General features: G+C 38.5%; 2 protein-coding genes across 4 annotated transcripts in view; one reads left to right on the top strand and one right to left on the bottom strand.

Moving 5' to 3' along the window:
• Positions 1-1,148: 1,148 nt before the first annotated feature.
• tmem199 (transmembrane protein 199) lies at positions 1,149-3,569 on the bottom strand. Of its 2 annotated transcripts, none has more exons than XM_023982511.2 (6): positions 2,983-3,569; positions 2,816-2,889; positions 2,630-2,719; positions 2,458-2,500; positions 2,205-2,317; positions 1,149-1,961 (listed from the first exon to the last, which is right to left on the bottom strand). In XM_023982511.2, exons 1-6 carry the CDS (start codon positions 3,164-3,166, stop codon positions 1,866-1,868), a joined length of 600 nt encoding a protein of 199 aa, XP_023838279.1. In that variant the 5' UTR covers positions 3,167-3,569; the 3' UTR covers positions 1,149-1,865. The 2 variants fall into 2 exon arrangements, with proteins under 2 accessions (XP_023838279.1, XP_023838280.1); XM_023982512.2 differs by having other exon boundaries at positions 2,458-2,497.
• A 3,550-nt stretch (positions 3,570-7,119) lies between these two features.
• The window catches only part of LOC111960501 (polymerase delta-interacting protein 2), an 18,175-nt gene continuing 14,212 nt past the window's right edge, over positions 7,120-11,082 (top strand). Inside the window, exon 1 of one of the 2 annotated variants that reach the window (XM_070438004.1) lies at positions 7,120-7,360. In XM_070438004.1, the coding sequence (XP_070294105.1) occupies positions 7,176-7,360 (185 nt within the window). In that variant the 5' untranslated portion in view covers positions 7,120-7,175. The remainder of the gene's footprint in view (positions 7,361-11,082) is intronic. The other variant, XM_023982509.2, reaches the window with a different exon arrangement.

Here is an 11,082-nt window from a genome sequence, read left to right as displayed (position 1 = left end):
GGATTTAAGTACTACACAGCTCCCAGGATAACTGTAATTGGTTTGTTTGTTTGTGGCCTGTAAAATCCATCTTGCTCTCGAATTCACCTCGAAACAGATAAGTGCCGATCGGCAGTTGAAGACAATACTGTCTGCCACATCTGGAAGCAGGTAGCTGGATGCTAGAACGGGGTTTCCCAAACTCGGTCCTGACGCCTCCCCTGGGTGCACCTTTTGGTTTTTGCCCTAGCACTACACAGCTGATTCAAATAACCAACTCATCATCAAGCTTTGATTATTTGAATCAGCTTTGTAGTACTAGGGGCAAAAACCAAAGTTCACCCAGGGGGCCCCCCAGGACTGACTTCGAGAAACCGTGTGCTAGAGAGCTGGCTGGAATAATAACTTCACTAGTCATAAACAACCACATTCTCCAAAGACACTGCCTGGGAGTTTTTCTAGCCCAAGTATAGGCTACTACTGGCATGAATAGAAGTGATACGCCTTTCATAATGTAAATGTGTTAACTATACTCAGTCTGATGTGAGACAATTGTTACTCAAAGTTTACCACTTGCCTCAATTTACTGTAAATGGACAGGTACAATGGACAAAAACAACTTAATCTGTTTTATTTCCAATAGAACATGGAATATCCCTAATATTACCAGGGCTAATAAGGTCAACGTATGGGTCAAGTGGGACTTATCAAGAATTGTTATGAAGCAGCTCAAAACTTCAATCCTAACCATAGAGGGGGGTTTGTGTACACACACACACTTTTATTTTTTACATTGTAGAATAATAGTGAAGACATCAAAACTATTAAATAACACATATGGAATCACGTAGAAACCAAAAAAAGTGTTAAACAAATCTAAATATTTTATATTTGAGATTCTTCAAATAGCCACCCGTTGCCTTGATGACTACTTTGAAGAATCTAAAATGTATTTTGATTTGTTTAAGCCTTTTTGGCTACTATACGATTCCATATGTGTAATTTCATAGTTTTGATGTCTTCACTATTATTCTACAATGTAGAAAACAGTCAAAATAAAGAAAAACCTTTGAATGAGTAGGTGTGTCCAAACTTTGGACTGGTACTGTATGTATGTATGCGAGATATATATATATATATATATCTTTTTACATTGAACCAAACTGATCTTAGAGTTTGTAATTACATGGCCGCTCATTTTATTGAGTAGACAAACAAACAATATTGACTACACAGAAACACACTGAAGGAGTGTAAAGTACAGTATGAATAAACTATTGTATGAAAAAATCCCTGATACATCCTAGTAGGAAATTATCCTACATTTTCTTTTAAATGGGGTTATTTTAACAGGCCCTATGAAAGCAAAATGGATGGAAATAAATAGCTAAATATCCCAACTTGTTTAGTGCACATTAGTAAATAAATGAGTTGGGAAACACGGAGTCAACGTCATCATGATAGAGCAGCGATGCTAAAGCACAAACAACTTTTACATCTGGGTCACATTCAAGATCCTCACACTAATCCGTTTTCAATTCATGAATAACGTGGGACAATTCTTATCACTAGTTTTGGGGTTAAGTCAAAGCTGTACATCGACTTCCACTCAGGTAGCCTAGCGGTTAAGAGGTTGGGCCAGTATCCGAAAGGTTGCTGGTTCGAATCCCCGGGCTGACTAGGTGAAAAATCTGTCGATGTGCCCTTGAGCAAGGCACTTAACCCTAATTGCTCCTGTAAGTCACTCTGGATAAGCGCGTCTGCTAAATGACTAAAATGTAATGTAAATGTAACCCCTTTGATTTCCGTTTTGAAGTCCACTAGTGGGTCAGGTAAGGGCATAGTTCTCCAGCAATGTGTTTTGTTGATAAGAACACTGACTGGCGCTATGGTTCTCCTAGCTCTCCCTCCATGGTCCGTACCAGAACATACAGCTCTGCCAGGCCGACTACAGATGCAGCAATCACTGCAGATATCACCCTCTGAAACACACAATCAAACATGTCAACAAAGATACTGATTCTTAAACAGGGTTTTGAAATGTAGCTTTCTTCATGATTACATTTTCAAACAGTATTTTTGTTAATTTACAACACAATGCAGTACTAGCTTAATCATCGCTTATCACACAATCGAGGTTTAAGTGACACTATTAATCTCGTCAGGCAATAGGGTTTACGCTTGCCCAGCTTGTACGAGTGAGGGATCTTTGTACGAAATCTTACCGCCGCTGTCTCTGTGAAGAGGTATTGACTGCCGAGATAGGAGCAGGCGAACGTCGCCACCACTGTCACTAGGAAGTTTAAGACCGTCACAACAGCAGCTTTGGCTGAGCGCACTAGAGACAGACCACACACACACACACACATACATACACGTCAGCATTAGAGGAGGGAGGGTTGAGGAAAAGGTAGATGGAGACGATAGTGACAATCTTAAGAGACTGATTGCATGCAAACGTTTGAAACCCATAGCAACCTTCTCTCCCAAAGTCCGCCAATGTCTCACGACGATTCATCTGCTGGGGGGGAGAGAAGTTCTCGCATGAATCAACAACAACCAAAACACTATCATATATTTAAGCTGGCTGCCATATATCAATCCAATACGTACAGTAGGCTACATGCTGAGTGTGGACTGTGCAATTCACCTGAGTGTTTACATTCCGTGTGATCCTGTTGTATTCTTCATTGGCCAACTTGGCTCTGATTCTCTCCAGACGAGCCACGAGCACAGGGTTCTGTCACAAAGAGGGTGTAACGCTTTAGTGTAGTCCTCATGACGGACATCAAATTAAGGGGTTGAAGGAATAACCATACATCGAGGTCTCACTTACTCTGGGGGGCGTTTCAACCTTAGGCAGGTGCAATGAGCTGTCCTCCAACACCTCATTAAGGTAGAAGGGATGACCTGAGAGGAAGGTAAAGTACACATAGGCTAGTACTTAATTCGTGAAATGTAAAACCTGTGCAACTATGTTTATACAACTGTGTTTATACATACCATTGTCTAGCAGACATTTATGAAGTTTTCTTGCAGTTCTGAAAGACAGAGTTGATGGTTGTTCCTGTTGAAGAATATCTTCCAATTCGTTCTGTAGTTCTGTTGGAACTGAAGCCTCATCCTTCTCCAGCAAGTCTCTTACCCTCTTTCGAAATGTGTTTCCAATCACAAATGACGACGCCATTCTCTTTAGCTAACGTTAACTGTCAGACTTACGTAGTTAGTTACAATGAACTGTGCTGACAAGTGGCTGGATTAGCTAGTTGTTGTTCGCCCGTAGCTGGCCGAGCAGAGTTAGCCAGCTAAACTAGCTAGCTACAAGAAGAGAGTGCTCTGGCTACAAATATAGCTAACGACGTTAGCTAGCAAACCTACGACCAGGAGCAAACGTTGGCAGTTTATACAGATGATCCATTCTCAATTCTTCACAAATGGAGACATTTAGTATTAATCTAATCATTGTATCAACTACCCATCTTAAGTTGTCCGATAACGATGAGAGTTTGGCTAATTTTACTAACTAGTAACGACAGGAGAGAGAAAGCTGTCTTTGAAGCATCTATGTTCACCTTGTGACAGGATCTGACGTACGTAGCTACTTCCACAAAAAAACATGTTTTTTTAAATACTGTGTTACTGAACCTTAATACATCCAAAATATRCAGTATCAACAGAAGTGTACGCCCTTTTTATTCCTTTTGGTAGTGGAACTTCTATCTCTAGATATTCTGAATAATGTAAATCCACATGGCTTATCCATTTTTAACAGAGAAATCAGAATGTCCCAACTGGCTGATGGTACTACTCTTTTTTTTAAAGACAAAGACCAGGTCGCACATGCCCTTAATGCTATCACTGCATTCTCTATTGCATCTGGATTAAAACGTTTCTAAATGTGAAATCGTATGTTTATATGACTCTGATGATAAAGAAATAGAAAATATTCCTGTAAAAAGGACTGTGTTAAATATTTAGGAATACATTTGTCAAAAAAACACTTAGTCAGACAACATATGAATTTCTCTCCTAAAATTAAGAAAACCAAGAATATATTTAATAATTGGCTACAAAGGGATCTTTCTATACTTGGGGAGAGTGCTTCTGTCCAAAGCAGAGGGACTGTCTCGTTTTGTGTACCCCTCATTATCTTTATTTGTAAATCCCTCTACCTGTAAAGAGATCAATCTTGACTTCATCTGGGGGGGAAAAAGTCAGTCCTCTGTAATAAAAGAGGTGAAGGCGTTCTGGAAGTGTTGGATTTTGTGACATAAATAACACTTTCAAGATCAACTGGTTGAAAAGAAGTTTGATCAATACAAAATCAATATGGAATTTCATTCCAAATAATGTGTTTAATAAGTTGGGAGGTCTTCAATTTTTACTGAAATGTAGTTATATTCCTGAAAGATTACCCGCTAAATTGGCTAGGTTCCACCAAAAAGCTTTAATGTCCTAGAAAATATGTTTCCTGCACATTTTTTCCCCACATAAAGCTTTTTTTTGTGTAATAATTCAGATATAACTGTAAGGAATAAGTCATTGTTCTACCCCAGCTGGCATGAGAGGAATATTGACTTTGTTCTTGATGTTTTTGACAACGGGTAATATTCTTGCATATGAACAATTTATAACATTGAATGAGATTCCAATACCTTTCAGAGAGTTTATTTCTGTGATCAAAGCCGTTCCCAGTGGTCTAACTACACTAATGAAAACTCATCTTAGCTTTGGTGATGATCATAGTTTGGAAGGCGTGGGCTTACTTGAGAAATCTTGTTGTAATAAATATATATGACAAATTGTCCATTCAGGGAACCATCTGACATTGTCTGGAAAAAAGCTTGCTTGATGCTTTACAAATATTGTATATCAAGCAAATTTAAGGAAGTGCACTTTAAGATTTCACATAAGATATATCCATGTAATTCTATGTTGTCCAAATTTGTGGCTACTGATGATATCTGCGTTTTCTGCGAAAAAATAAGGTAAAAATCTGACTAATTTGTTCTATGAATGTCAATCTGTGATAGATTTTGGGGAAAACCTTGCAGAATACTTATTTAGCTTTTTTTTCCATAAAAACAACACAAGAAAACTTTAGTTCAGAGAACATTCTAAATAATGTTATTTAAAAACATATAGATTTTATTCTCAGCATAAACAAAACTTTCTCTATCCTCTTTCTTGTTAAGTGTTTTCAGGTGTGCTGGCCTCGCCACTAATTGGCCACACCTCATCTTAATAAGTTCTTGTTTCCTTTGAAATGGGGTCTGTTGGACAGACTAAAATGAACAGCTTTGTATGAGTAAAGAAACAAGGCATGCTAGCTCCATCTTGGTGGCGCAGTGGACTAATTCCCAGTGGTGGAAATTATTTAAGTAAAATTACTTTAAAGTACTACTTAAGTCGTTTTGGGGGTATCTGTACTTGACTATTTATATTTTTGACAACTTTTACTTTACTACATTCCAAAAGACAATAATGCACTTTTCACTCCATACATTTTCCCTGACACCCAAAAGTACTCGTTACATTTGGAATGCTAAGCAGGACAGGAAAATGGTCCAATTCACACACTTATCAAGAGAACATCCCTGGTCATCCCTATTGCCTTTGATCTGGCGGACTCACTAAACACAAATGCTTAGTTTGTAAATTATGTCTAAGTGTTGGAGTGTGCCCCTGGCTATCCGTAATAAAATGGTACTGTCTGGTTTTCTTAATATTGGGAATTTGAAATTATTTACACTTCTACTTTCAATATGAAGTATATTTTAGCAATTACATTTACTTTTCATACTTGAGTATATTTAAAACCAAATACTTTTAGACTTTTACTCAAGCAATATTTTACTGGGTGACTCACTTTTACTTGAGTAAAAGTAAACATACCTTAATAGAAAATTACTCAAGTATGACAATTGGGTACTTTTTCCACCACTGCTAATTCCATGGATAGACAGAAGATTATAGGTTCACATTTCACAGATGCTGTCACAATAAACAAATGTATTTGTATTTGTTTTAATGATTCATGTCTAAGGAAACTAATTTCCATGTGTCCTATCTGTGTTTGGAGTTTAAAAAAAAATGTGCCCAAAATAAGCTAGCAGTGTTATTAAAAGACTTATTGAAACATTCAGTGAAAGTTAAGGAAGTTATTCAAAAAACAAATCACCTATAATTTTGTTCTCAGAGCATTAATAAAACCTCCCAGGAAAACTTTAATAGAACCAGAGTAAAACATTCTCAGAACCTACCTGCAACCTAAAAATGAACGTTCCCAGAACAGGCAAAATGTTCACTTCCGTTCTTAGAACGTTTAAAAAACATTCAGTTTTACCGGTACGGAAACTTCTGGCTTTGTTCCCAGAACCAATGGGAAACCAAAAACGTACCTTCCCATAACTTCCTAGATCAAACTAGAAGGGTTAGGGGGGAACCAGTTCAACTGCTTCTCTGCCAGTCGATGTTCACCTGTCTGTCCTGTGTATGTGTGTCTGTGTCTCAATCGCATACTCTTCGTCCTCAAGTAGCTCCTCCTCCTCATTTTGCAGGCCTTTCATCAGCGATGACCCTTAAGCACATAATGGGATCATGAATGTAAGGGAATTGTGTAACTACAAGTTATCAACCTGTTTGCAAGGTGACAAAGTTACTTTTTAACCCCCCCCAAAAAAATGTTTTTACATTTTAATATCTGATAGTCCATAACTGAAATATTTATGCTCATGTATGCCTGTAGGTAGTACACAAGCACAAACCAACCAGCTAGACCAGGCAGGATGATTTTGTTACCAATCTGACCACAAAGACTGAGCTTTCATAGTCATGTGATCCATTATCATAAGATTAGGCAATACAAAGACAAAATACCCGAAGTGCTGCTTGCACATCCTCATTGATTCACTGGTGAAGAAGAGGCAGGATATTTTATGCTAGTTTTCAAATTTCCCTCCCCACTCAGAACACCCCCAACAGTCCTAGCTAAATTCTTGCTTGAGAAATTTCTCTTTGCTAGGAATATTTTTGACCATTTTAATTGAAAATAATTACAGTAAGGTACTTTATTGTTACCCAGAAAGTATTTGATATTGAGATAAAAACGGCTGCATTGGACCTTTAAATCAAGTTTTTAATTCGCCCGCTTTTATACACGTCAGCCTCGGCGTGCTTGTGCAGAAGTAGGAAAGATGGCTGCTTGTGCAATACGACGAGGCTTTCTGACTACTCTCAGTAAATACAACAGGAAACACACACATAGAATATTGAGTATTATTGAAGGGAGTAGTGGACTTGAGGTGAAGAAGAGACCCCGGTTACCGTGTTTAGCATGTGGATTGCCCAACATTCAGCAGACGAGGTTTATGTCGTCACGGTAAGGGCTACCTTCTAAGCTAATGTGACCTAGCTAGCAAGTTAGCTAGCCAGTTCGTCCACTGTCTTGAATTCTGCCCAATAATGCATCAATAGCAGCCACGTTGTATTCCTTCTCTCACCTCTTTCCTTCGCTTGTGGATTTCTATGGACAACACATCAGCTGTATGTGACCAGGCGAAAAAAACAGCCTACATCGTTGTCACCATATTAGCTAAAGTAACGTCATAGTCAGCATAGCTAATAGAACTAACGCGTTAGTAAACCCGATACAATCATGCATTAACGTTAGTGTACAGTCAGTAAGCATTTACACCGGTGGGCCCCGGTGGAAATAAATTTGTAATACCAAAAGCTTACCTTGACTTGGAAGACTTCCAGTGTTGTGTTGGAAAGTCTCAGTCAACTAGCTAACATAGCATTCCCCTGTTTCAGTAGGCTAAACCAGCTAGCTGCATTTGCTAAGTGATGCTTCTCCATCATTTTGGAAGAAATTAATGTATTTGTTAAACTGTTAAACTATTGTCTTTCTCTCTTTTTTAGTCAACTACTCACAACATTTTATGGAGTGCTAGCTAGCTGTAGCTTATGCTTTTAGTACTAGGTTCATTCTCTGATCCTTTGATTGGGTGGACAACATGTCAGTTCAGGCTGCAAGAGCTCCAGAGGACGTCCTCTGGAAGTTGTCATAATTACTGTGTAAGTCTATGGTAGGGGGTGAGAACCATGAGCCTCCTATGTTTGGTATTGAAGTCAATATACCCAGAAGAGGACAGAAGCAAGCTGTCCTCAGGCTACACCATGGTGCTACCCTACAGAGTGCTGTTGAAGCTACTGTAGACCTTCTTTACAAAATAGTATGTTTTAATCAGTTATTTGGTGATGTGATTATATTTAGTATAGTTTTATCTAGAAAGTATACATTTTAATATTTTACCATTTAAATTTTTATGAAATTCACTGAGGATGGTCTTCCCCATCCTCTGAGGAGTTTCCACTGATATACACTACCATTCAAAAGTTTGTGGTCAGTTAGAAATGTCCTTGTTTTCCATGAAAACGTACATGAAATGAGTTGCAAAATGAATAGGAAATATAGTCAAGACGTTGACAAGATTATAATGATTTTTAATTGAAATAATAATTGTTCTTCAAACTTTGCTTTCATCAAAGAATCCTCCATTTGCAGCAATTACAGCCTTGCAGAACTTTGGCATTCTAGGTGTCAATTTGTTGAGGTAATCTGAAGAGATTTCACCCCATGCTTCCTGAAGCACCTCCCACAAGTTGGATTGGCTTGATGGGCACTTCTTACTTACCATATGGTCAAGCTGCTCCCACAACKGCTCAATAGGGTTGAGATCCGGTGACTGTGCTGGCCTCTCCATTATAGACAGAATACCAGCTGACTGCTTCTTCCCTAAATAGTTCTTGCATAGTTTGGAGCTGTGCTTTGGGTCATTGTCCTGTTGTAGGAGAAAATTGGCTCCAATTAAGTGACGTCCACAGGGTATGGCACGGTGTTGCAAAATGGAGTGATAGCCTTCCTTTTTCAAGATCCCTTTTACCCTGTACAAATCTCCCACTTTACCACCACCAAAGCACCCCCAGATCATCAGATTGCCTACGCCATACTTGACAGATGGCATCAAGCACTACTCCAGCATCTTTTCATTTTTTTCTGCGTCTCACGAATGTTGTTCTTTGTGATCCGAACATCTCAAATTTAGATTTGTCTGTCCATAACACTTTTTTCCAATTTTCCTCTGTCCAGTGTCTGTGTTCTTTAGCCTATCTTAATCTTTTCTTTTTTTATCGGCTTGTCTGAGATATGGCTTTTTCTTTGCAACTCTGCCTAGAAGGCCAGCATCCCAGAGTTGCCTCTTCACTGTTGACGTTGAGACTGGTGTTTTGCGGGCACTATTTAATGAAGCTACTAGTTGAGGACTTGTGAGGCGTCTGTTTCTCAAACTAGACACTAATGTACTTGTCCTCTTGCTCAGTTGTGCACCGGGGCCTCCCACTCCTCTTTCTATTCTGGTTAGAGACAGTTTGCACTGTTCTGTGAAGGGAGTAGTACACAGCGTTGTACGAGATCTTCAGTTTCTTGGCAATTTCTCGCATGGAATAGCCTTCATTTCTCAGAACAAGAATAGGCTGACAATTTTCAGAAGAAAGGTCTTTATTTCTGGCCATTTTGAGCCTGTAATCGAACCCACAAATACTGAAGCTCCAGATAATCAACTAGTCTAAAGAAGGCCAGTTTTATTGCTTCTTTAAATCAGAACAACAGTTTTCAGCTGTGCTAACATAATTGTAAAAGTGTTTTCTAATGATCAATTAGCCTTTTAAAATGATAAACATGGATTAGCTAACACAATGTGCCATTGGAAGACAGGAGTGCTGATTGCTGATAATGGGCCTCTGTACGCCTATGTAGATATTCCATTAAAAATCTGCCGTTTCCAGCTACAATAGTCATTTACAACATTAACAATGTCTACACTGTATTTCTGATCAATTTGATGTTATTTTAATGGACAATTTTTTTTTTGCTTTCCTTTCAAAAACAAGTACATTTCTAAGTGACCCCAAACTTTTGAACGGTACTGTATACATGCGTGCGTACGTACGTACAGTTGAATTCGGAAGTTTACGTACACTTTGGTTGGAATCATTGAAACTCGTTTTTCAACCACTCCACACATTTCTTGTTAACAAACTATAGTTTTGGCAAGTCGATTAGGACATCTACTTTGCATGACACAAGTAATTTTTCCAACAATTGTTTACAGACATTATTTCACTTATAAATCACTGTATCACAATTCCAGTGGGTCAGAAGTTTACATACACTATGTTGACTGTGCCTTTAAACAGCTTGGAAAATTCTAGAAAATGTCATGGCTTTAGAAGCTTCTGATATGCTAGTTGACATCATTTGAGTCAATTGGAGGTGAGTGGATGTATTTCAAGGCCTACCTTCAAACTCAATGCCTCTTTGCTTGACATCATGGGGAAATCAGCCAAGTCCTCAGAAAAAAAATTGAGACCTCCACAAGTCTGGTTCATCCTTGGGAGCAATTTCCGAACGCCTGAAGGTACCACGTTCATCTGTACAAAAAATAGTATGCAAGTATAAACACCATGGGACCATGCAGCCGTTATACTGCTCAGGAAGGAGACGTGTTCTGTCTCCTAGAGATGAACGTACTACAGGTCGACCGATTATGATTTTTCGATACCGATTATTGGAGGACCAAAAAAGGCCAATACCGATGAATCGGACGATTTTTATTTATTTGTAATAATGACAATTACAACAACACTGAATGAACACTTATTTTAACTTAATATAATACATCAATAAAATAAATTTAGCCTCAAATAAATAATGAAACATGTTCAATTTGGTTTAAATAATGCAAAAACAAAGTGTTGGAGAAGAAAGTAGAAGTGCAATATGTGCCATGTAAGAAAGCTAATGTTTAAGTTCCTTGCTCAGAACTTGAGAACATATGAAAGCTGGTGCACTTCCGGCGCCGAAAAGAGATGGCCGCCTCGCTTCGCGTTCCTTGGAAAATATGCAGTATTTTGTTTTTTTATGTGTTATTTCTTACATCGGTACCCCAGGTAATCTTAGGTTTCATTACATACAGTCGGGAGGAACTACTGAATATACGATTAACGTCAACTCATCATCGTTCCTACCAGGAATATGAC

Source organism: Salvelinus sp. IW2-2015, linkage group LG4p, assembly GCF_002910315.2.
Source record: "Salvelinus sp. IW2-2015 linkage group LG4p, ASM291031v2, whole genome shotgun sequence".
Taxonomy (NCBI): domain Eukaryota; kingdom Metazoa; phylum Chordata; class Actinopteri; order Salmoniformes; family Salmonidae; genus Salvelinus; species Salvelinus sp. IW2-2015.
The sequence above is the reverse complement of the archived record's forward strand: the minus strand, read 5'-3'. Positions and strand labels throughout refer to the sequence as shown.